This window comes from Staurois parvus, unplaced genomic scaffold (genome assembly GCF_062004578.1).
Source record: "Staurois parvus isolate SC_StPar_1 unplaced genomic scaffold, SC_StPar_1.0 ptg000239l, whole genome shotgun sequence".
Classification (NCBI taxonomy): domain Eukaryota; kingdom Metazoa; phylum Chordata; class Amphibia; order Anura; family Ranidae; genus Staurois; species Staurois parvus.
Window position 1 is genome coordinate 276,828 of NW_028318035.1, and position 27,711 is coordinate 304,538.

At 40.1% G+C, this 27,711-nt stretch overlaps 1 protein-coding gene across 3 annotated transcripts in view; it reads left to right on the forward strand.

The window, feature by feature from the left end:
* Nucleotides 1–27,711, forward strand: part of KIF26A (kinesin family member 26A) — a 213,236-nt gene that overhangs the window by 143,087 nt on the left and 42,438 nt on the right. For all 3 annotated transcript variants that reach the window (XM_089680288.1, XM_089680291.1, XM_089680289.1), the window contains exon 5: nucleotides 13,481–13,664. In XM_089680288.1, the coding sequence (XP_089536414.1) occupies nucleotides 13,481–13,664 (184 nt within the window). The remainder of the gene's footprint in view (nucleotides 1–13,480; nucleotides 13,665–27,711) is intronic.

The window sequence follows — 27,711 nt, forward strand, 5'->3', positions numbered from 1 at the left end:
AACAATGCTGTCTTATGTTCGGGAGCCCATAGCCAGATGTAAGCTACAGCTTGAAAACTCATAGCTTGCATTGACTTTTTCTTCTCTCCCAACAGCTGAACAATGTGGCAAGAGAGCATCACATGACAAATATAGTATGTGCTGCTGGGGAAGCATAAATTTCACTGTATCTATTGATTTTCCCAGACAGGGAAAAGTGCACTAACCTATAGCAACCAACCGTAACAACCAAGCAGGTTTCATTTAATGGAATTGAGTGAAAGAAGGATGCTAATTGGCTGCATTAGTTATTAAATAAATGTGTTGTGTATGCAGCATATTAAATGGCATTCCCGCTGTTATGTTTGAAGGCTATGCATCATAGATTACCCAGCGCAACCCATATTGCAGTACACACCATAGTAACACATGGGCTGAAACTGCAGACCTCTACTTCTGAAAATGCCAGTTGCTTGGCCGACATGCTGATTTGGGGGGGGGGGGGGCAAAATGGCCACCTCGGGCAGTATCTACCTACAGCATAACCCTGAATATACGAATATATTTTTTCTTAAATAAAAAGGTTGATTATTATGTAGCATTTTCATACCCTGGCAGAAATCATGAAATGTTGACTTTGATATTGAAAATATGATTGATCATGGCCAAAAACTTTATTTAAGGATAGCGTTCATATGAAGCCATTTATTATCACATAGTTGTTTGGCTCCTTTTTATATCATAATGATAACAGAAATCACCCTGATGAAAATGTTACATACCCTGGAATGTTTGGCCTTGGTACAGACACACAATTAGTTTCTGTATGTAAATAGTAATTTGTGTTTGTTAGCTGTCATGTGGATGCACTGAGCAGGCTAGATGCTGAGCCATGGGGAGCAGAAAAAAAATTGTCAAAAGACCAGTGTAACAAGGTAATAGAACTTTATAATGATGGAAAAGGATATAAGAAGATATTCAAAGCCTTTAAAATGCCAGTCAATACTGCTCATTTACAAGCAGTGGAAAGTTCGGGGAGCTCTTGATACCAAGCCAAGGTCAGGTAGACCAAGAAAGATTGCAGCAAGAACTGGTGCTAGACTATTTTGTGCCCTAGGCGAGACCAGCTACTTGTGCCCTCCCCCACCCAAAAAATAGTTTTTTTTTAAACCGTAGAAAATATTAAATCCCAGGCTAGAATTCCCCAGGAAACAAGGGTAGATAAAATGCTGTGGCCACACACACACACACACGACACCGCCAACACCGACGCAGATCAGCAGGCACTAGAAGAGCAGGCTGTGGGATCGTGATGATGTCATCACTCACTGGCACATTGCACATGTGATGGATGGCCAGCCGGGTCACACTCACACACAGACATGAGACATCAGAATTAGGCATTAATTTGCTCTGCCTCCACTGATAAATGGGAAGCGAAGGGCTAGAACGCCACAGTGATCAGCAGCCGCCAGCTGGCTTGCAGTAAGGGACTGAGTCTGAGAGGAACACTGGAAGGAGCGACAGCTCAGCTGCTACATTGGCCCCAGATAACCAACATCGTCCCCTGTCCTTTCTTCCTCGCCTCTGCCACCCTTCCCCTCAGCTTCAAGAGCATTCATGACATTTCAATGTCCCACACAGAGAGAGTGCTGGCCTGTGCTGTGCCTTGACGGCTGCCTAGTGGAAGTACCAGCCCTGATTGCAGCCATGATTGCCGGAAGAATTGTTTGGGATACAAAGGAAAACCCACTGGTAACCTTAGGGGAAATACAGGCTGCTCTGCAAAAAGACTGTGTGGTTGCTTCAAGGAGCACAATACAACTATAGTTGAACAAAAATGAGCTGCATGGTCGAGGTGCCAGAAAGAAGACTTTACTGTACCAATGCCACAAAAAAAGCCTGGTTACAATATGCCGGACAACACCTTGACACGCCTCACAGCTTCTGACACACTGTAATCTGCAGCGATGGGACCAAAATAGAGCTTTATGGTCACAACTATACGCGCTATGTTTGGAGAGGGGTCAACAAGGCCTACAGTGACAGGAATACCATCCTCACTGTGAAGCATGGTGGTGGCTTACAGATGTTTTGGAATGTATGAGCTCTAAAGGCATGGGAAACCTGAAAATTGATGGCAAGATGAATGCAGCATGTTATCAGAAAAAACTGGCAAACTGGCATTCGTCTGCACGAAAGCTGTGCATGGTACACTCTTGGACTTTCCAGCATGACAGTGACCCCTAAGCACAAGGCCAAATTGACCCTCCAGTGGTTAAAGCAGAAAAAGGTGAAGGTTCTGGTAGTTACCAGCACAGTCTTCTGACCTCAATATCATCGAACCACTCTGGGAAGATCTCAGATGTGTGGTTCATGCAAGATTACCAAAGACTTTGCATGACCTGGAGACATTTTGCCAAGACTAATTGGCAACTAGTACACAGTATTAAGAACTAAGGGTATGCAGACTGTTGAAGAGGGGTCATTCCATTTGTTTACTTGTTGCCATGTTTTGTTTTATGATTGTGCTATTCTGTTTATGACCTACAGTTTCAGAATATGAATCCCGTTAGAAGTAAATTAAATGTGTTTTGGCTGTTCACTTAAAAATGGCACATACTTTATTACCAATTCTCAGAGGGTCTCCAAACTTTGATTACACCTATATATATACTGTACATGGCATATCCTGAATTCATTGACAGTTCATAGTTTTTCTTTATCAGTAAAAATTAGCATATATGTAAAAACCCTACAAGTGCAGCTGTAAATATTATATGCAGCATATGTACATATCCATACCAGCTGTTCTCAGAACATACCGGTTTTGCATGCCTTTCTGAATGTTATTCTCTCTATCATTCATGGAAATGACAGCTTGACCTTTTTTTTCCTGTGCAAAGCAAGATTATTCCTTTTCTGTTTTCAAGATAATTTTAATTTTAGCCAGATCATTATTAGCGCAATTCAATTACTGGAGCCTATTAAAATAGACTTCCTATTTGAGATGTGTTTCCCTTCCATTAGAGGAGATAAGCAGAATTGAAAGTAAGCATGTTTGTGTTTAATATACAGGTATATCTTACAGGGAAAGAATCCTGTCTATTGTCACACTTCATCCTCTGATTGGACGTTGGGTAAATTCTGCAAGGTTTATAATGGTTAGGGATTTATTTCCAAGTTGATACTTAGTGTATTGCAGAATATATATAAAAAACGTATATTTATTACATCTCCACAATATACAAATACCTGTCGATTCCTCCAGAAATCCAGAGAGCTTCTAATTTCCTTTAGTGAGCTGACAACTTTGCTTCTGCTAAATAGAAAACCAAAATAGTGTTGCCAGCCCCTGCTTGAAGTATTCCCTCCTTAACAGCAGAACTCATCCTCCCTCCTCTTCTCCATAACATATGGGGGATGTGTCCTGCAGTCCAATAAGGGAAACTCGAGCAGGGATGACCACACTGTTTCGGATTTCAGTACAGCAGAAGGATTTGTCAGCTCCCTTGGAGAAGATGAGACTGGACATCTGGCAGGGTCAAAAGATATTTTCAATTGATATAATACATATGCATATAGGTACCATTTTTTTTGCCCAACATACACATTATTTTAATATTTATCATATCCTTAGTACAACATTTAAAAAAATTGGATTTACCATCACCATAAATGTACATACAAGGTTTAACTATGCAGTAGCAAGAGCCACTAGTAACACTCTGCTAATTTTGGCAACTAAAGCAATCAGTTTAAAGTAGAAGATATGATTAATTTTAGATGTAAAATGGTTCATAGGGTTACTATTGCACTCTGGTACATGAGAACCCAAGTCTTGGGCTTGTGGGGGGAATAGTGCCCCATCATTGATCTCAGTAGAAGAAATAGTGACCCATTGTTGATGTCAGTGGGAGATATGTGCCCTTTTGTTGGTGCCAGTGGAAGGAATAGTGCCCTATTGTTGGTGCCAGTGGAAGGAATGTCACCTTGTATCAGTTGGAGGAACAGTGCCCCAAGGGCTGGATGGAGGCAAGTAAAGGGCCATATCTGGCCCATGGGTTGCAGTTTGGAGACCACTGATTTAAAGAAAGCAACATTCAATTAAAAAAATAATAAATTGCTTTTGAAATAGCAGTAAGCCCTGGTTCACACTGAATCTGCCTTTTTTTTTAAAATCCTGTGACTTCACTTGAAGTCGCACAATTTCAAAGTCAGATGGCAGTGCAACTTTGGGTGCAACTTCATAGACATCATTGTGACTTAATGCACAGATTTCTATGCAAGTCGCACCCCAAATCAGCAAAAGTAGTACTTTTCTAATCTGTGTGACTTCGAAGAAGTCAGTCGTACTGATTAGAGTGGCTCCATTGCCGATCATTGGATGCAATTTGTCATGCGATTTGATTGGTCGAATCGCATGACAATTTGCATCAGTGTGAACCAGGACTAATATGTTAAAGCTTAAATGAAATGTTGGTGATTAGGTTTGCACATAATTTAGGTAAGCGTTTAAGAATAGGGATATACAGCATAGTTACATTTATACCGTTTCCACTATATCCCTTCTCTGTGTTGTAGCATGTACAAAACCTCAACGTGATTTCAGCTTTTTGGGGGTAAGTAGAAAGATGACCATTATGAACTGACACCAGTCCCTGAGTAACAGAGTACTTGGGAGCTAGATCTTGTAGAAACAGCTGTGATACATGCCATTTACAGCAGACACATTATTGTCCCGCTTTTAATTTTATCCGGCTTTTAAACTTGTGGTTTCTTTTGCATTTCTCTATGGACAAGCTGAAATGATGGTTCAACTTAACGACACTGGCCATCCGGTTACTGGCTAATCCAATGGATGTTAAATCCTAAATTAAATGGGTGTTTCTTATTAAATATAGATTTTTTATATTGTGCAAAATATTTTTACAGCATAAATTGCAGATAACTGAATGACCAAAGTGACAGTATCTTTAAGTAGGGTTGATCCTCAATAAACCTAACGTGGACCTCTTGAAGTCTGATTCCACTTAATTCAGCCCACAGTTGAATTTAATTTGGATATTCTTTTGCGTCTTCATATAGAAGGTCTGATGTTCCAGCTCAAAAACTGGCAATGGAATTTTTTATTTAACAGTAACCTTCTTGCCAATAATAATAATGTATGTATTTCATGGAAAATGGACAGTTTTTGGTCTTTATGGATTGACTGTTTACAATCTCTTTCAACAAATCTCCATTAGTGGAGTGTTTTAATGACCTCTTGCATCAGAGTGCCACGCCAAGTTTAACATTAAAATTGGAAAGGAATTTCGCTATGTGGTTGTGTAAATGTGGGCATGGCTCTTTCTTGAAATTCTCACATATTTGTAGACCAGTCTTGGTCATTACTCAGCCAGCGTGTTGATGTTATAAGAGGAGCTCCATACAGAGAGGGAATATAAACATAGTATCAAATGCTTCAACAACGTCATTCTTTGTGTGTGTTTTGTCTTCCCATATGGGACAAACTTCCTATGTAATCAAGATAAAAAAGTTATGTAGCCGATGCATACTGTGATACATTGTGAGAAAGATCTGACTCCTCACTGTGCTACTTTGATGGCAATATTTAGACTTACATCTTAAAGACATAGAACATTATTATATAATAATAATAATCATATTTTAAAGGAAGATGTTAAATTTACATTTTTGAAACTGGTCACAATTCAGGAAACTGTCTTTATGTTACTGCTTTAAATTATGCAATATAAATATTCTTGTTTCTATCTGTACAAGGCAAAGGATGACATGCAAAAAGTAATGATCTAGCAGCCAAAATCTGCGTTATCTAAAATGCGGAAACTCAGTAACATGCTGAGCCAAACTAAGCTAACGTGTTACAGTGAGGAGTTGGTTTTAATCAGCTGATTGGCAAAGGTATGATAGACAGACCCTCTGCCACACTGAATATTACTATCCCATTAAATGGGGGTTTCCTGTTTTATTGTATGTAGAAAACTTTTTGGTTCTCAAGGGTTTACAGCAGTTGCCAAACAATGATTTTTTTTTTTTTTAAATGGAAGCCATTTTTCCCATTTGGGCACTGATCTTAAAGCTGAACGCCAGAAATGTCAAAACTATCCTTGTAGTGGGCTCTCCCCACACTGCAAGGGTTTAAATGCTTGGATTGTCTAGGGTAAAATTAAAAACATGTTTTATGTTCCTTATCCTTTGCTCCCCCTTTTCTATGTGACCAGTCCCAAGAAGTCACTTCTCTTTGGTGCTACTGCTGTCGGTCGTACACTACTATCATTACATACCGTGCAGGACCAGCAGTCCTGTATTGTAAGTGAGGATGCAGAGGGCTTGCCCATAACCCAGGATGTCAGAGAGATCAGGGGTGTGTCAGCCGTTGTGGGGAATGAGCGATAATGTAAGTAAAACAGCTTTTAAATGGTACCCTAGGCTAAAGCAAGCATTCAACCCTTGTAGTACGGAGGGAGGCTTACTGAAAGGGTAGTTTAGAGATTTCCATGTGATTTTAGTTTAAAACTCAGCTCCAGACCAATCTTTTTTTGTGTAGAGTATCATATTTTAATTACTGCCTTTTAATCTTGCAGCACTAGGGCAAGGGATGGGGGTCCTGAAGAGAAGAAGACAAAATAAGGAAGAGAAAATAAAAAACTTTACAGAGGTTCTCGCACTTCGACACTTTAATGGAGAGACAGGAAGGAAAATCTCCACAATAACAACTCTGACAGCAGTTAAAAACCTCTGGAGGTTCTAACCCTTTCCTATCACCCAGGCCTGCTGCCTGCGGAGAGTTGTTGCTGAGAAAGGGTCTTGATTCAGGGGCCTGAAAGGCTTGCACTGCCTTGTTGGGGAGGAGGTGGGAAGAAAGGGTGAGTGAAGCTGGAGCCTTCTTGGAGCACCAGAGGAAGGATCTTAGCTGCTGAAGGGTGTCTTAGAGAGCTAGGTACAAGCTGTTGCCTGTGGATATTGGAGAAAGTGTGTGTGTGGGGTTGAAGGGGGGGGGGTGTCCTCTACCAACTTTCAGGGGTAGGGGTGGCTACAGGGGTAAGGGAGGCACTAGGCAATGCACAGATTTTTTGCTCCAGTGATTGTAGTTTAAAGAGGAAATTCAACCAAAACGTACAATCTGTCATTAAACTACTTATACTTTTCACGTAACACACTGCTTATGTATGAAGGTCTATCAGACAACAACTCTCACAGGCTCATTTGTGTGCTGTGGCATTGTTGTGGTGGGCCAATGTGGTTATAGACTAATGGAGCTGTTGCCACTCTATTTACAGAGAGGGATTTGTTTTTTTTATTAATGTTAAGACTTTATTAAATGTCATGCATTTTTTTATTTAGTGTTTAATTTTACAAAAAAAACCTTAAACAATATTTTTATCAAAGTGAAGACTAAAATGAAAGTCCAAAAATCTGGATTTCCAAATAAATCTGGATTTGGCTGGGCCTGTGCCCAGGGGCTGTGTGTTGTGGAGCAGATTAGAAGGGAGACAAGTGGCTTGTACAAAGCTAATTATCTGCGGGTTTCAGGAACATAGCTGTACAGAGGTGCATGGGGCTCACAACTTTGTCCCTCCTCACGTTGGATTTTCAGTTGAACAAACCTGGCAAATCTCAATTGTTCAGAGGGTAATGAAGCCTATTTTGGAGATGATATTTAGGAAGCAGGGAGGACAAAGAGAGCCCATAGGGGCCCATGCTTGAGCATTTGTGGTTCAGAGAAGCACAAATTAGACTGGATTAAAGTTAATCTGTCTGTTGAATACTAACAAAAGAAGCACAAGAGAGCCTGATCTAATGTGCTGGAGAACAGTCCTGAAATTATCTCTTTCTCTGTCCAGGCTGCAGCCCAGTAGAGGATACAGGAAATTTGGAGATGTAATCCCTCAAGTGTCGGATGCAATCATGCTTTCCGTGCAGTGAAAAGATAGTCTTAAAAAAAAAAGTAGACATACAAGAAAAGGCTATTCTCTTTTGGTTGTGGCAGATATATTAGCAGCAAGTTCAAATTGAGCAGATTCTCATGTGTGCACTGCACTGTTAAACATGGTGGAAAAGTGTGACGTGTTGCATTTTTTGGAAACACTATTCTGTTCGAGTAAACTGAAATGCAATATTTGAAAGCATGTGGTTGCTGCAAGCGTATCTCTTCTCCTAAATACAATTATTTGCTTGGTTGCTGTTACTGTACACCAACTAGCTTCATTATAGGCATACGTCACCAAGTACAAAAACTGTGAAAATTCATAGAATCTTTAAAGTGCATGTAAACCTTGACAGTGAACTTTTATTTCTCTGTTCCCTTTTAGTCTAAGTATGCTGTTGCATTAATTTTGGTATATCTATTTAATAAGTGCAAACAAAATACATGCCGACTCTGCCAGAAGTCCAGTGAGCTCCTAATTCCTCTGCACTATACTTCTGCTGCTCTAAAATCTCCAGCAATGGTATCAGCTCTGCTCAATTGACCTCTGTGAACTCCAGAACACCTCCCCCTATGGCATAAAGTGTGTTAGGATTGCAAGGTGAAAATACAGACAAAAAGACAGGAAAATAAAAATTAATGCAGCCACCACATCTAAGGACTGGTAAGCTGCAACATGTACAATTTTTGTTACTTTACTGTAATTTCAAAGGAAACGTAATATTTTAAAATCTGCAGTAGTCTTTAAAACATACTTCTTCCCACCATGCGTGGCACATATATGTGGCCTTTCGGCTGGTGGGCTGTAATGCCGAGAGACTGCATATATGCAGCCCAAAATAAATAACTCTCTGTGCTGAGCGTGCGCGCCCTGTGCACTCCAAGCACAGACACTGGCAGGAGCTGGAAAGCTCCCGCAGCATACTAACAATCGGGTACGTTCCGATCATGTGACAGTTATGACAGGCAATCACAGCGATAACATGATCCAAATGCCTGCCTTCCAGTATTTAAAAGCTCTTAAAGGGCTGGGAGGCAGTGGCTGGAAGGGATTAATGATCCTGCTACGAAGGTCCTTCTTTCTGGTCTTCATGTTATGGATGAAAACTCCTGTTCCTCTTGCTTAATTGTGATCTTAAATTTTCACCCTGCCAAATGGGCTTCTAATAAAGACTACAAGTGGCCTTATTAACATTAATTACATGTGCATGATCCACTGTTGTCACCATCAGAAAAAATGCTGCATTGAAATGGCCATTCAGCCATCACTGGAGTACATGTAGACAGGAAGTGTCTGAAAGGAGGCGCCAGGAGATCAGCAGCACTCTTAATGACTGCAGAGCACAAGCTTAAAAAAAAAAAAAAAAAAAAAGTCAACGCAAACCTATTGTTTGAAAAAATTTGGCAGATCCACAGTTGTTTCCATTGGATTATAAGGGCTAAATCAGTAGTGTTTAATTTTAATCACTCTAGGGGATTTGTGTATCTGAGGAGGAGGACAAATTGATGATGTTTTAATCCAGATAGGCCATTTAATTTGCTGGTAAATTCAGTGTTTTGCCAAGGGCAAAATGTTTATTTTTCCCATATTTTATCCAACATGAAGATTTTTAAAGCACCATAAAATACCAACTTAATGTCACATCTTAGACACACATTAGTGCAGTGCCACTTAAGGAAAAGCTTGTTAAGTACTTAATATTGCTTCTAATTTAATGTCGATTTGAGAGTAGATGAGCCAAATAGTACATGCTAATATTCCGGTCATCCCAGGGAATTTATTATCTTTGTTATGCTTTTCTTCTGTGTTTTTGTGAAAGTGATCTAAATGATTGCCAGGATCTATTATATTTTACTACACCAGAAGAAATTGGTAATAATGTATTTAAAGTGTTTGATTTTACAGCTGGGCATCCTGTCTGCAAGCCCAACATAGTCGTTCTTGGTCACTAAACTCAATCAACATGTTCATATTCCCTCACCCCCTTAGTGCAGCACACCTTGTATACTACCATTTGTCTTGATCTAGTTAATTTTCCTCTGACACAGTCCCAAATGACACCACTTTATGCTGTGCATCTGTGACGTAGACCCATACACCAGAACACAGAGGAACTGCTGTAGGTCTTACCCATATAAATTAATGGAGCTGTAATGTGCATGAGGGGACCTAGCCTATGACCTTGTTGGAGGAAAGATTGGGGAGGTATGTAGGTTGGCTGCACACAGGATTGGGGGTAGGGGGCTTATAAAAAAAACAACTTCACTAAAGGTGTAATCTGGTGGGATGAGTAAGGTCCTGCTTCACATGCGCCTTGAATACTCCAACAATGGTATTCCCCTGACATAATATCCAACTGTTCCCATTTGCCTTGGAGTTTTGGGTGTTCTAGTTCCTTCCACTGCATTCTTCAAAAAAATATAAAAAAAAAACAAGGAGAGTGGGATCCCTTTGTAATGGTCACAGTAGGTGTGCTGAGATCCCACCAAAAGAACCCATGAAAGATGCAAGAACATTTCAGGTGGTTTTTCTCTCCAGCAGCTATTAAAACTCATTTTTGGGTGGACTGATCTTTTTACAGGTACAAATTGTTTTTTTTTATTTTTTTATTTATAAAAATAGACAATTGTTTTCCTGAAGACATGGAAATAAAACTCATGCAAGATGTTCATTGCAACATTCCTATTAATGGCAAATTCAGTCTACTGTAACACTGAGATTGTTGAAATGTTTTTTTTTTTTTTTTTTTTTTAACTTTCTGCTGCAGGCTTCCGCTAGGGAATTTCCAGGATGAGTCTTTTGGAGATGTAATTATCTCATCAGTTCTCTCTCCTCTATGTTTTGCTGATTGTCTATCGAAGGAGATGTGCTCCTTCTATTTCCTGACATGTTTCCAAGGGCAGCGTGAAGAGAACTGTTCACATTGTGTGCAAAAATAACATGGATGCTATAGTAATTGATTTGTGGCTGGTGTGCGCACAGGCATTGGGGATAAATATGTACATTCTGCAGCTCAAGCTAGACAACCAGTCATTGATTATCTGGAAAGGTAGGGATAAACTGCTAATTGGATCATTAAATATGAAATATTTATAAGCACAATAATGAGAATGGGTTGGTTCAGTCAATCATTAACACAAGGTTTAACTGCATTTAGTTTTAAAGCAAAAAAAAATGTATTGGAAACTATGTAGGATATACAGTATAATTTTATTGTATTTGGGAAATGTCATGTTTAATGTAAACTTGTTTTAAATTCCAAGTATGAAGTTGGAGTTGTGGCATGCTCCCCACACCCCTCAGTGCGGTATACAAGCCTCACTACTCTACAGATTTGCACTAGTTTTATAGAAGATCCCAGACTGAAGATTGATATTTGCATGCTTAATGCTTTTGGTTTGAGTCTCCCAGGGAGCTCTGGAAGATAGAACGGTACGTGTGGTTGCTGATTTTAACTTTTTTTTTTTTTGGCTTAAGGTAGACAGAAATCAACTAATAAAACCTTAATCATGAACATGTTAATCTAATTTCAAAAGTAATTATAAATCTTTTTGAATGTGAAGTCATCAATAAAATACCTGGAGACCATGACAGTCCTTGTTCAGTTACATAGTCTGGCTGAACAAAAAGGTGATCCCCCGAGAGGCAATCGGATATTCCCTGGATCAACCTTATCTATAAATGTTAGTATCCAGTTGTATTCTGTGTATCCAAGAAAGAATCCAGGCATTTTTTAAAGTAATCCACTGAGCTGGCCAGAACCAACTCTTGAGGGAGTTTATTCCACATTTTCACAGCTCTTACTGTAAAGAAACCTTTCCATGTTTGGAGATTAAATCTCTTTTCCTCCAGATGTAAAGAGTGCCCCCTTGTCCTCTGTGATGACCTCAGGGTGAATAACTCTATACCTCTGGAGTCTATACCACTTTTAATACAAGAGAGGATTTTGCTCTCTTTAGAAACTGCAGCTTGGCATTGCATGCCATTATTAAGCCTGTGATCTACCAGAACCCCCAGATCCTTCTCCACCATTGATTCCCCCTTACATTTATCAACATTAAGCCTCATTTGCCACATAATTGCTCAATTAAACAGTACATTGAGGTTGGCTTGTAAGTTGGAGACATCCTGTAAGGACGTTATTCCACTGCACAGCATGGTGTCAGCTGCAAAGACTGAAATGGGCTTTTTAATCCCAGACCCTATATGGTTTATAGATATATTAAAAAGTAAGGGTCCCAACACTGAACCTTGGGGTACACCACTGACAACCCTAGACCATTCTGCATATGAATCATTACCCACTACCCTCTGAATACGATCTTTTAGAGAGTTTTCTATCCATTTACATATGGTTACAGTTATAGCATGAGGGGCTAGGATTTCTGTAGCAGGACTGGTTAGCTTGGAAGTACATGTTAGCTTGTGTATGCTCTTCTAAACTATCCAGTTGCAGTCATTCTTGTTTCAATAGAACTCTGCATTTGTGATTGTTTTGTATGTTTGCGGTAAGTTGGTAGTGGATCTAATATATAAAGTCTTACTCCACCAGATTTGGCAAAGCTTGGTTATGCACATAGAAATTATCTGTTGTTCTTTGCCTGTAGAGATGTTTTATACATGCAGTCTGACCCTGAATAGCCTCCATTATGTATGATGTCTAAATACAATGACCAATCAAAATACAGCATATGCTATTCAACATTGAAGCATAAATTTGTAGACTACACTGTTCATGGAGAATATACATAGTGAGGATTTGGTATATCATAAAGTATTAGAGAATAAGTCATGTAAGAGCTTTTTATGTATAATTAGTATGTTTTATCTCTTTTTTTGTTGTAAGACCATGTACCTGCCAGGCTTCTGTTAAAATCTATTTTGTTCAAAAAAGCACATTCACAGTAATTGGTGTAAATGTTTCAGAACATATCAGAGTATTTTAGCAGATCCCTGCAGAATATACATATGTGGTGTTGATATATTACTGATAAGGCCTTTACACAAAGCTCTGGTAATTCAACACTAGATAATAATATAAAAGCTTTTTACCAACTGCGGAAATTGCTTTAAGAAATGAAAAATGCATCTGAGAAGACTTTTCATTTGCCGCGGTGTGTTAGTAATATGTATGGGAATGTCGTTTCATTGTACCGATAAGACTTTAAGAGTGGCACACAATATCTCCTTAACTGCCAGCTCCATGGAGCCCATCTGGTGCCGACGGTAGCTAGGGGACCATATAAGCATTTTTTACGATGTCAATGAGATTTCAGAAGTCTTGGACTCAGCTGTCAAGCTGTTGGATAAAAAGTTGCCCAATAATTGAAATTCTGCTGGGGGACAGATTAAGTCTGCAACTTGCTGCCTGCTTCTCAGGCTGAGTTTTTCCTCTATGGGTCTCTTGGTGATTTGTTCTTATGAAATGTGATTAGGATGAAATGACTTGATTTGTTAAACAGGCCAAGATGACAATGAACATCTGTTTTGATGGACTGAATTGCTTGGTGTTTTTGCGCTAAGTGACTTTTCTTGTTACTTTGTTGCAGAGCGGCGCAGAAGCTCAACCTGTCCTCGAAGCGCAAGAAGTACCATCCACCACTTCCGCACTCCAGGGAATACTCCACTTTCCTGACCAACTTCAGTGGCATTCTTCAGCTTTGTCCACCACCAGCTCCTCCATGTTTGATGAGAGCAGTGTCAAAAATCAAAGACAACCCTGGCATGGGAAAGGTATAATAATATTATTTTTTTTAAATAAGTATAGTATAAATTATACAATTCTCACCAGAGTAATTGCTTCCTTATTTACTCCTTTTTTCATGGATAGATTTTTCCAATTATTCCCCTTCTGCCAACACAATCTATATCTTTAGATCATTGTTGTTACCAGGAAGGGGGCGTTAAATCAACTTGATTCTATTCCCCGAATGGATATAATTCATGGCTTCACTTTAAAGTATATCTAAACCCATTTTTTTTTTAATAGAATACTTTAGAGAATGGTAAAATCTTACCTGATTTTTTTCCCATCTGGTGTTCCGTGGGAGATATTTTCTTCATTTCTGGAAGAGATTACCTTCACGTGAGGTATACACAATAGGAGAAAAAAAAGAACAGCTGTCCAAAGTGAGAAAAATCTCATCTTAAAGAGTTGTCACTGGGACAGGATTAATGAGAAAAATCTTCCAATGGGACATTTGTTATGGTAACAACTTATATTTTGGATTTTCCTTCACTTTCAATCCTGGTGACAGTGGTGAACAGGATGTGTATTTCCCTCACAGAGACACATACAAATCTGACTGGTGTTCAGACCCTTCACCACACTTTAAAGGAGAAGTGTGGGAAATTTAAAAAAATAAATAAAAAATAAATTATTATTATTATACAGTATTTATATAGCGCCAAAGGGTTTGCTCAGCGCTGTACAAAGGCAGGGGGACAAGACATGAAACAAGACAGAGACAGTGCGATACACGAGGGGTTTGAGGGCCCTGCTCTTTCGAGCTTACAATCTAGGAGGTATATAAATGGTTTCAGCATTGGTCTAATGCTGCAGCTGTCACCTGCCAGCTTTATCGCTGATCGCGCAGTGCTTGGTCTTCACTGTGCAGAGAGCAGTGACTGTCAGTCAGCACTCTCTGCTCTGCCTTTCCAGTGCTCACGGAGTGCCTGGCTGTGGAGGGGGCAGACATAACTGGCTTAGGTTTTCAGCGCTGCACTGGGAGGCTGAGCCAGCTGCCAGTCTAGGCATTAGGGTGGATCCTGACCTTAACATCAGGATCCTTACAAAGCTTTGAACTGACTCAGTGACATCAGCCAGCAGTAGGATTTAGCTGAATCTGGGTCAGAAGAGTGCAAAATAAGTGCACTCCTGTGACCCAGAAGACAAGTATGGCTAAAAAAAGCTTTGATTGTATTTTTCTTTTAAGCACTTTAAGCCATGGATGATGTACTTGGTGATAATGCTTATTGCATACAATCTGGATATCCATTGCAGCAGGACAGCAGCTGGCGCTTTTCCATTTGTGAAGGTAAATAGTGGTGGGCACTTTTGCAGTCCTGATTTCTAGACATCGACTGTGTGATTGGAGGAATGCTTTACAGATTGGAATGGTGATGCCACATCTGCTTAACTGGTTGCAGTCTAAAATTTTGTTATATAAGGATTGCAATTATAGGAGACATAAACATTAGTTGCCTGCTTTTAAACAAGGTGGCTGGCTGATGAAACATGCTGAAACTTGTGACTCCATTTACCTATTGAAAGCTAAGCTTCAGTATATTTTGTGTGCAATACATCTTCCAACGTTTACAGGGACCTATCTACCAAATGTTCCATCAGACTGTCTGGAAGCAGCGATAATGCCTACAAATGGTTTGATATTCTGTGCAGCCAAGTACAATATTCTACAAGGTTGCTTATGTTTGTTCCTAAGAGCTCACCTGTCTTTACAGTCCCTGCAGAATCCTCCCATCGTTGATAAACATAATGGAGGAAATTATCCACTCTGTGTATTAATGTGTTGGAAACATCAAACAGTTCCATCCACTTAGATAAACTCACCCTTTAAAAGCAATGAGCCAACACGGAGCGCCTCTTTTAACTGAATTTTTTTTTCCCCGCTTGCCGCGGTCTCTCTGGAAGTTATTAAATTTAATGTTGGAATAGTACAAATGATGTCTGAAAGCCATTTTATGATGACACTGGCAAGCAGTTGGATTATACTCAATCTCTGACATTAATGTGCTACTTAAGGTAATTTATCATCCACCGGCATTAAAAAGACATCTTTTCACTGAGAATGCCGAACAGCATCTTAATTTGCCATTTCCTGACTGCCTTGGAACAGGCGGAGGAATCTTTACGTCAATTTTATATATAAAGCTTTTTTTTCTCCAACCTAATAGGATTGCTAGTCAATTTTACATATGTAACACTTAAAGAAAGAAGTATTAAGTGCTTGTCATTTGCCTGGGATTCTTTAAAATTAGCATCTTGCAGTGAGCATTCAGTAGGATGGTGCAATCAAGTTCTTTTAATGGCAACTGTGGAAATGATTAATTTATTTTTGTCTCTCTCTCTAAAAGGAGTGTTCTACTTTTAATTTAAAGTGGACATATTCTGATTTCCCCTATGTGAAATCCCTCCCCCTACCTGTCTTATAAACATCAGTGGGTTACTTGTTACATTGTCTATTTATCGTTGTTGCACAAAGTCAGTCCCTCAATGTTCTAGAAAACAAGAGGTGTTTGCATTTTTATGCATATTTTAATTATAAAACCCTTTCAGGGTTTGAACATGCATTATAACTTGCTTAATGACCAGTACTGCATGTTACAGCAATGCTCTGTAAATGTGCATTGCATTGCAAAATTAGTTCTTCCCTTTTCTAAATGACATTGCACTTCAAAAAATATGGTGCAGGACCTATTTTTTTGTAGCACACTGCAAAAAAATTTAAAGTGTGAATAAAGCTCAAGATATTCTAGAAGCCGTCAAGTGTCTCAGGTAGTTGGAGACAGCCATGGCACAAGCAGATTTTGAAACTTGTAAAATCTTTTTCTAAGCAGCTGAATCTTTACTCCTTTGTGGAGAACAAAACTGGGTGGCACTGTCAGGCTAGTTATTATTGAGAAGAGTTTTATCCATATAAAGGCAGCCTATGGTTTGTATACAGGGGTGTGGAAATTAAAAAAAAAACTGCTTGTCCAGGGACTTAATCGGGGCCCCAGTCTACTTGTCCCTCATGACAATCTACTTGCCCAGATAAGAAAAAAAAAAAAATTTAACCAAAACCGTATTTAAATCGGAGGTGATTTTAGGAATGTCTGGGGCTTTTAAAAACAAAAGAGGCTTTATGGCGACTTAAACATGTAATATTTTTAATGTTCCACTGTTTATTTCCTCCTCCCCTCCCTGCCTGTCTCCAGCACCGCACCCAAGGACTAGCAGGGAGGAGAGAGACCTTGCAGTGTAATGAGCACCAATTGGCTGCTTGCTAGGAAAGGTTGGGTCAGGGCTTATACCTTATCCCTTTCACTGCCAGAGCCATTTTTGCGTTTTCGCTGCAGGGCCGTTTTTGCATTTTTTGCACCCGTTTAAAAAAATAATTTTAGGCCTGACGATTACTAAAAACCCCCAAACATTATATATTTTCTGAAGGCAGAAACCTTAGAAAATAAAATAATTGTAGTTCCAATTTTTTATGTTGCATGATATTACTGAAAAATTTCAGTAAAAAAATACAAGTAAGTTAATTTTATGGCACAAGAAAGCAATAAATTTCCTTATTTTTTGTAAAATATAAAAGATGAGGTTGCAGCGAGTAAATAGATATCCAACTTGTCAAACCTTAAATTTGTGGCTCTCGTGAAATGGCGATGAACTTCAGTAACCTATACTTTCTACACTTTTAAAGCTCCCTATAGGTCAACAGTTTAGCGTTACGGAGGAGTGCTAGAATTACTGCTCTCATTCTGGCGTGCTCGGCGATATGTAATATGTGTATCACAATCGATGGTGTCATGCGTAGGCGCCCCAGCGTGTACTTTTACGTTTGTACGTGCGAATATGTGGGGGCCCAAATATTTTTTTTTTTTGGGGGGGGATGGTATGTGCATGGGTGTAACTTTAATTTTTTTTACAATAAAAAAACAAAGAAAACCCTTTTTTTTTTAATTTTTACTTTCTTTTTTTCATCACATAGGGAACAAAGTCCCCTATGCAATGATTTTTGGTGACGGGTTCTCTTTGAGACATCCAAGATCTAAAAGACCCTGGATGTCTCCACTGTGCTCCACTGGGAATTGCTCTTTCCCGGGGATTGCATTACAGTCTCCCAATGGGGACCCGGAAGTGACATCATAACGACACTTCCGGGTCAGCACAAGAAGGGGAGGGGAGCGGACTTGTCCGCTTTTCTCCTTCCCCTCTAGCTGACGGTGAGCTGGGCCTGCAGATGGGCAAGCGGAGCCTGGGAGACCTCAAGCCGGGGGTGCGGAGAGGCTGGCACTGTGTGGAAGCAATTGACGGCAGTGCTGCCACCAATTGCTTCACCTGACAGGTGAGCCCTTCTGCTTGCCCAAAGCAGGGCTAAAGGTAGAAAGAAACTACCTGTCCGGCACCCAGAACTACATGTCCCAGGCATCAGGCGATAGGAATCCAACATCCCTGGTATATATTCTCATGTGAGTGGCATTGCTATATTGTACAGATCAGGACAATGTGGTATATATTTAACCTCTCTGGAGGTATTCCCGAGTGTAGCTCACACTACAGCTACACTTGGGAATACCTTGCAGCCCTGCTCCGGGATCTCTTTTTCACTTACCTTTTCCTTCGCTCCCGCAATGTCCATCCTGCAGTGTCCCAGACAATGTCCTCTGGCCAATGCTGGCATCTGTCTTCTGGGTTTCATTCCCTGCAACGTCAAGACGTATGGGGGACGGAACGGCAGGAAATTTAAAAATGTGAAAAAGTGACATTCACTAAATACACTAAAATCACATAGTAAAACATTACTGTATCAAACCATTTCACATACATTTTGTCCAGAGTGCTTTGTCCTGTGCCCTGCCTGCATTTTTACCATTCTTTCTGCCTGGAAACTGAGAAATGTCCATGGCGTCCAAAAAGCGTCTCTTTAGGTCAAAAGCGGTTTTAGATCAGCTAGAGAACAGCGATAGTAAACTAGAACTACTTGCAGAATTGAGTGATAACGATTTGTGGGGAAATTCGTCATCAGACACTGAAAACAATTTTGCGACTTTGCTCAGTGATGTGCGAACTTGGCGCTCAAATGTCAGTGTTTTTGGTTTCATTATATTATTGAATTAAATTTATTATTGTATTATTATTTTTTATGATTATTTATTAATTATAATTTATGATTTTGTGTTTCAAATTTTATCATACCTGGAATGTTTACTAGACTCTTGTTCAGACAGATTTCAGTGAGTTATTTCTAAAAATTACAGGCCTACAATAAAAAAAATACATATTTCCATGCAAAAAAATGTACCACTTTGAGCACAGAAATACTGACATAATCAGACTGCTAGGGAGGCTACGTCAAATATTTTCTGCTTTGGACAAGGCTCCCAATGCTTACCTTTCTCATGTATTAGACTTAAAAAAACATTATTAGATTAAACAGTCAAACCTTTTAAAGTAATCCCAAAACTGTAAGGTAATGTAGCATTTTCTTTTAAGACCACAACATTGAAGTTATGCTTGGTATTCCTAATAATGTGTGTTAGTATTTTTTTTCTTTAAAGCTGAAGGTTAATCTGCTTATATTTTGCCTTCCTTGGTCCCTCCCCCATCAAGATGTGAATTATATATTCAAATAAAAAATTTTGTTTTAATTTTGTACCTTATTTTAGACCCAGTTATTTTATCATTGGGTTTATATGATTCTCTGATAAATGAAGGCTGATGGGAGGGGTTGGCAGGGTACTGTACATATCTTAGCGAAAATATGACAGCACCCTGCCTCAGTACTCCTTTTAGGAGTCCTCATCCCTGATGCAAGTTGTGGACTGGCTCTTGGGATGAGTTATGTAAATTTCAAAATGCCTTCATAGGTAGGTGTCAGTCTGGAGGAATGGGCATTCCTTAGTAGATTGTGTTTGCATTTAGACTACTCTAAGAAACCCTAGCATGTGATTCTGAGCCTCCATAATTGAAAGAACTGAATTCCAATGAATGAACGGGATAGTTAGCATGGAGAGGATGAAGCAGGCTGTCTCTTACTTTTGCGCAGCTTCTAATGCATGCTATGAAGGATTCACAGTGTTCAGTGATATTAGAGTAAGCATTTTCAGTACAGTAGAGGATCCTGTACAACTGCAAGATGGAAAGGAAGTCTAGAATTCAGATTTAATACTATTCTTACATTATTCTTGCACTCAACAGAATCCGCTTTCTGCAAGAAGCCAAAACAAAACTGATAAAAATAGAGAACAGAGGGGTGCTGATCACTGGTGCATTCAGCTAGATTATAATGCAGAACGTGTGCTGTATATGATATTCCAATATTGCGCTAACAGATTGGCATAGGCCTCTACGGGGAGTGAAGATTCTGCTAACTGCTTAGTGTTGGGCAATTGTTATTCAGCGTTGTAAATATGAAACTGTCTCTGTGGTTTTTAAAAGGCTTTATATTCCCACCAATATTGAAGTCTGATCGAGTTATGTGTCGGGATCTGGAGGTTCCCAGCACTCCATAGTAGCATTCGCAAAGAAAACAGCCTTTGGCTTGGCCAAGGCGACTGCCAGCTGCGAGTCATGCAAGCAAATAAACAGCTTGTATGAAATATCTTTCATAAACCAATTTTGTAAGGGTTAGGCATATCTGTCAGTTTAAATTACACGGAAGGCAACATATTGGCACTGAGAATCAGACATCCCTAATTAGATTGAGCCTGCTGAGAAGTAATGAATAAGCCTCATTGGGGGAATGGGATATGCGAGTAGTGGTCTTTATACAGTGCTATGGAACTGATACAAAGAAACACATTCAATAAAGATGGTAGTTGGAACATGGAATGAGTAAGACAGTAAAACATTTAATACAAGTAAAGCAAGGTTTATTGACTGTTATTATTCAGTATTATATAAGTGGTACATTGTTATTATAAGTAATGTGCTTATCCACAAGGCTGTGCTGTGTGAGGCAGCAGGGCAAATTTCAGGACTGGGTGGACAGAAATAGAAATTCTGTGGCAAGTAAAGCAGTTCTTTTATCTGGACTTCAGCTTTAATATTATGTTTGCTTGAGTTTTTCAAAAAATAAAGAATAAGTGCATAAGAAGTGATAGGGTGTCAAGGTTGCAGATGTCCCAAGCTCAAAAATGATAATGCTTCACAATCGTGACATCATTGGCTTTCCATATTACCTCCTTTCCGCTGGTTCCCGCTTTTCCTTTAAAAGAATCTTTGCACCAGATGCATTTCCTGGGCTTCCTCATTAACTGCTCACTCATGGTTCTGGTGGAATTTGTTCCCAGCACAAAACAGTGACATTGGCCATATGCATATATGTGACAGTGCACCACAAAGCCCATCACTGTTGCACCATATGTATGCATGCATGCAGGCGGCATTATGGTATCTCCTTAACAGCATCCAATATAAGACTGATGGAATGAAAATCTATACCTCCTGTTAAAACTTTAATGCCACTGTCAGGGACCATCGCGACGCATGGGTCTACACAGGCGTAGGTGTCTGCCAAGACGTGTAGGTGGCAGGGCACTAGGACCCAGGCGCACCTGTCGTCTTGACAGTACTAGGCAGGCACTAGGACCTAGGCTGCACCTGCCAGGTGCAGGGCTGGCTATTTAAGCCAGCTCTGCACAAACACTTGTTGCCGAATGGTCTTTGTATCCTGTTACCTGTGTTGTGAGTATCTTGATCTGGATTGTTTGACCTTGCTGCCTTCTCCTGTCCTGACCCTTGGCCTACCTGACTCTGCTCCTGGATGTTCCCCTTTAAATCTGATCTTTTGGTATTGACCCTGCGTGTGACCCGACTATCCTTTGCCTAACGTTTTGTACCTCACCGATCCGCTAGTTGCCCACCCGGCCTGTATGACTCTGATTTAGCTCATCCATCCATCCATCCCGCAGGGATCACTAGGCTCCCTCACATCAGACTCTTAGCCCCCTGGAGCTCCTGTCAGACTCCTACCCCTGTTGGAGATACCTAGCAGCTGCGACCTGGTACCGGAGCGCTCCAAGTCCATCCCCACCATCAGGGGCCCTGGTGAACAAGTGCTCCGGTGCTTAGACTCCGCACTCTGGGGAGGCGCTGCCAGGGGATTGATATAGGTGCTGTCAGGCGGTCCCTTACGGCCACTCTCCTACGTACAGAACTTTTCAATCAGGTAGCAGAACACCCACACATCTACTTTCCTTTCTTATATAAGGAAAACAAAATAGATATTGGCAGGGAGTTCTGGTGGCTGTTTCCAGCTTAGCTAAATTTTTAAAGTAGCTTTGTTACTTGTATTCTCCTTTTCTTTGATTTCCGATGGTAGATGTAGAGTTCTGGTTGAGTTTCTGTTCTTGATTCTTCATCTCTTTCTTTTTTCTTTCTACTTTTCTTTCTTGAGCCAATGTGCGGATTCACACATCACCTAATAGGGCCATCATTTCTTCTTCTCATTGAATTAATAGCTAAATTGATGGTCCATGTGGCTGTGGGGTGATAGCTGGCTTGTTCTTACAGTACAGGTGCATATGCCCTGGTCTTCAGATGATTGCTGACACCCCAATGGCTCAGTTCTTTGGAGTAATTGCCCTAAGGCACCTTGGGTCTCTTGTTGTATAAGCCTGAACTGTTAATTGTTATAATGTACCCTAGAGTATTTTCCTTTGAGTAGGTACACTTGGAATATATTTTGACGCTTCACTGGTGATATGTGTGCTGTGTTTTATACTGATAATTGTACTACCACTAAAAACCTTTCAATAAAAACCATTGAAAAAGATTTTTCTAAAGCTTCTGTTCAGTTACAGGAAATTTGACTCAAAGATCCACAGAGACACTTCAGATAGTTCTGTTTTTTGACCGTTTCCAGCCTAGTTATAGCGTACAAGCTCTTTTTGAAGGCTCCTTTCCCTGTAACAGAAAATACGACTCAAAGAAACCTCCGAAATGTTAGTATAACTGGTGATTAATTCATCTACCAATCCCCATTCTCTTCAGGTTTTTCCTCCAAGAGCACAAATACATGTTAAGGACTAGTAATATAGATACGCCACTAATGAGGGCTCTATATAAACAAAAAATCCAGATCCAAAGTGGTTGGCTAAATGCATTGATTGCCATTGTGTAGGTTCACTTTGAATGCTTCATAAGACACAAAAACTCGCCGTACAGCAGACCCACAGGTGATCATGCAGTTAAAAGCAAATGTGAAAGCTTCTGTGTTTTTTTCCTCTCTTGAAAGCTCTTGTTAGTATAATGCAAGTGACCTTGGAGCATTGACAGGGCTATTTCAAAGTTACATTACATGGTGAGATCTCAGCATTTTACAAACATCTAAAAGCTGACATTACAGATATGGGAGCAGAGTGTGTATATTTCGGATGTTAGGTGAGGATGGGCGGTTCGGGGGAGGGGGGTTGGGGGTGACCGGCTGGGCCGCTGATGGAAATGATGATGAGTAAAGGTCAGGATCAATATAGAATTCCCTTTTTCCTTGTCCAAGCTACAGTAATCTAATATTAGTTGTAAGAGCAATGAAAGGCGAGTTGATGGAGCCATTTATCTCCACTCGCTTATCATTATTTAGGCTAGAATGGTGGAATTATGTTCTTGATATTTTGAAAAAATTGTCTGTCTGAAAGACTCAAGATTCTCACAGCAATGACCAGGGGCAGTTTTCAGTGTCCCTATATATAAGTATGGCTAGGGCATAAAAATAATAATGTTATGGCATTTCTTAGTTTAAAGTTACAATTTGTATTTTTCAAAATCTTGAATTGAATACTGTAGAGGGGAAGTCATAACATATGGCATTGAAAGTGTAGTTTACTTTTAAACTGTACATGTGAATTAAAATAATGAACTGCTGTATTGTGTGCAGCACTACAGCTGCACACCTGGGGGGAAAACCACTATAGTTATTGGATTCTCTTCCAGTCCATTCTGCCTTTTCACGATGTTGCAGTACTGCAAATTGCAATTCCCACTAGGCACTTGAAAGCCCACTATGCTTCAATTGCAGATTGGTAAAGTATGTAAGGGCAAAATTAATTAAAAAAACACATATATTAAAGGAAAAATTTGTTTGGCTGTACTTCTGTGGATTACAGGAGTGCAGTTCACTCTGTACTTCTGTGCCCTGGTTTCAGTCGACAGCAGGCTAAAGTCCCATGTTGGCTGAGGTCATTCAGCTGGTCCAGGCTGGGAAAGATCCAGACTTTAAAGTACTCAGAGCGGCAGGGAGAACTGAATGAGCATTGGCGTCTGATCGCTTAGTTCTCAGCCTTAGAGCCGGCCGGACCGATGCTGCATCCACCTAGGTAAGTATGATTAATGAAAAAAAAATCCTATACTTCTCTTCTATAATATAACCAAAGGTAAAACTTTTTAAAGTTTTGGATAGAGTGGAGAGGGATTAGAACACCTGTCAGGTTTTTAATGCTGCCCTGTTAAATTCCAAAATTTAGGTTGTCTCCAGAACAGAAAAAGGAGGGGAAATCTTCCAATAGGAACACTAGTTCTTGTGACAACCAGGGATTCTCCCACTTTGGAGGAATTTCCTTTCACTTTCTGATTAGGCTATGGGACAGGACATGAAGGGGAATCTCCTCAATAGGACATAGATGGCAAAAAAAAACCCCAAAAAACACTTGACAGGCGTTCTACTCTTTGCATACTTTATCCAAAATTAAAAATAAGGTTTTACCTAGACTGTACTTTAAAACATGGGGAAATGTGCATGTAATGTAGGGATGTACTTCTAGATTTTAAAACATTGCACACACAGAAATATATCTGTGGATCTGCAAGAAATCCAGTTTGCTCTTAAAAGCAGAGTTCCACTCACCCTGTCTAAAAATAAAAGTCAGCAGCTACAAAAACTGTAGCTGCTGACTTTTAAAAAGCAGCCACTTACCTGTCCCTCGGTCCCGTGGTGTGTCCCCCGCAGCTCGTTTCACCAGCCATCCTGTATTCCAGGAGGCCGGCATCTTCAGTGTGGGCACCCGGCTGTGACAGCTTGTGGCTTCACAGCCGGGTACCCACTGCGCATGCGTGAGTAGCGCTGCGCTTCATGATTGGTCCTGTACTCTTCTGGGACCTATCACGTGTCCCAAAAGACTACAGGGAGGGAGGGAGGACACCTTCTGCTTCCGGTCGCCTAGGCAATCGGACCCGGAAGTGGGAGCGGGTACCTGTCAAATTCGGGTACCCACTCCCCCCCCCCCACCCCCCAAAAGTGCCAATCCTTAATGGGAGCGGGGGAGCAGTCCTTAAAGTGGAACTTCCCCTTTTGGGTGGAGCTCTGCTTTAACTTCAGGATTGGGTTGACTAAACAGTACCTTTAGCAATAAATTCCTAACCAGCGTTGTACTATAGAACTCTGAGCCTGCTTACACACTGTGCGTAGGAAAATGGCTCTTGGGAGATGTACTTCAATGGGGATACAATAGGACCTGAGTTTTCAGCAGCTGCTCTTGGTTATGACATTGGAGTGAGTAATAAAAGCAGTTTCCCATGACAGGAACATGGGAAAAAGATGCTGGGACATGCACTATTGGGGGAGAGAGAGGCAAGTTTCCAAAAATGCTTGAACATATACTTTAATGATGCAACAAGTGCCATCTTCCAGGAAAGAGGAGAATGCAGACAACTGTTACCAGAAGCTATGCACATATTTGTTATGAGAATATAAAAAATGACTAGACAACTGGTAAGCATTTGGTTATGGTCAATGGTCTGGGTAGTTGCATCAAACCTGCATAAGGGTGGCCTATAAATATCACAGAAAGGGGGTGCTTGTTCCACAAAACAGCATCACCAGCACGCATACATTTTTTTTTAACTACAGCTCCATTCTTATAAACCCAACCTTTTGGGAATGTGAACCGAGCCTTAAATTGTAAAAGCTGCCAGCCAAGAATGATGAAGGGCACCAAAAACCAGCCTCCTGAAAATGACCTCGTGACTTAATCTTCAACACCTCATACCTCTATAACTAATAAATTAATACCATAAAATGGTTCAGGTTACAAATTGGCCATCAAATACAAAACCAATCATGGGTTATATATTAACAGTTTTAAAAACAGTGAATTCAGCTTGTTTACTCTACAAAATATAAAAAGTGCACAACCATGCATTAGAGCAACAGCAAACAACTAAGTACACAGATAAATATATCTGTGTCAACATCTGTGGTAGCTGTTTTATCCAAATGTTTTGTATTTCTTTCCCTCCTTTGCTGGGACTTATACACTTTTACAAAGGGGACCTTTCTCTGCTCAAGTTTCACTTTCGCTTACAGGTTTCCTTTCCACCATCACCCTGGGATTAGGCAGCAGAAGGAGACACAGTAGTGTGATGAGCTCATCTCTCTGTCATTCTGCTGCTTCCTCCTAAACTGTGTGGTACAGGAATTGCAAGAGTTTAATACCAGACCAAATTCAGGTGCTTCCATTTTAAATAAAATATAATGGTATATTAATGAATACAGAGTTGCTTAAATTTGTGTCTTTTGTAAGCGAATATCTCGAATATAATTTTAAGGCTAAATAAAGCCACCCAGATTCTGGCTTGCTGCAGATGTCCCCCAATGTGTAGAAAAAAAATCTGAATATTCTGAGCAAACCTGGCAGATCACGGCGGCACACACAGCCTAAGGAAGATTGGTTTTAATTAGTCATTTTGAACGCCAGCTTTAAATGACTTTTAACCGAACGTCACCGAAGTGTTTCAAGGTTGGGAAAAAAAAAATGTTAATAAGGGTTGTGCCAGAAAAGGTTGATGCCGCTTTTACAGGAGTTCAGCCTTGAATCTGTCAGCAACAATGCACTGGGAGTTTTGAAGCGGCGATTTCATTTATTTTAAGGCTCACTTAGTTTCTAGGACTGCCTCTTCCAATTCAGATCACCGCGGCAGCGGGAAGAGAGCATTGTACTCTATTAGGCACTCTGTTCCGCTGCAGCGTCGCTCGCAGGAGAAGTAATGTGACTTTTTATGAAAGCTTTTATAATGTGCCGCTGATGGAGAGAAAAAGAGCCTTATTAGACGTGCCGTCTAAATCATTCTTCTTCTAGACAAAGAAATAAGCACTGATCTATTTTTTTTTTTTTTACCTCTAAGTGTGTTTTTATTGCTATTATAGTGTTCTGAAATGGTTGCTACATGGAGCAATGAAGAAGCAGCACATTTTGTTAGGAAGCAGCTAAGAGTGCAGGTTATTTAGTTTTACGCTCATGAAATGTGCGCCATGAAAATAACATTATCAGGCTTATTTAATGAGGTAGCACATGGAGCAACATGCAGCAACCCAATTTGACTATTAGAGATTTTAGAACAATTATGATTGCAGATTGTTTTTTTTTTTTAATAGTTTATTGCTCTTTATTTGGTTCTTTTACAATATGACAAATGGTTATTGCAATGAGCTGTCAATCCCTGCAGCAATTTAGAAATAAACTTGCTTTACCATGTGCGTTTTATATAATTCTTCAGTACATTGTCCTATTAATTATGCCCCAAGGAAGCACTGTGCTATCTGAATAACCCAGCCACAAGTTCACCTAGTTGGGATTGCCTTTATTGTTTGCAGAAGTGGGCTTAAAGCTGAACTCCTGGCAAAAAAACTTTAATTGAAATATTTTCCTCAATAGCCACAAAGGATAGAAGTCCACTTTGTGTGCACCATAATCCTTTACAAACCCAGATATTGCATTGTAAAAGTAGCAGTGACATTCTCAATGGGCTGTGCATAGCATTTGCAGAGATCAGAGCTGTGGGAGGGGCCCAGTAGACCCTCTCACTACAGGCCGCCTGCTGAAAACTAAAGGAGGGGCGGGAGCAAGACCAGTCACCCTGCACAAGAAGGGAGTGCAGCAGTGACCCGTCTTTATTATAGGAAGCTCCTTTTATACTAAATTACTGCACAGATCTGGGATAATTACAAAGCATGCAAAGATTCAACTAAGAATACATGTCTCTTTTGTTTAAACAATATTTTCTGAAAATAAAAACATCACACACACTGTACCACCACATCTAGGTGCTTGTGTGCTACAA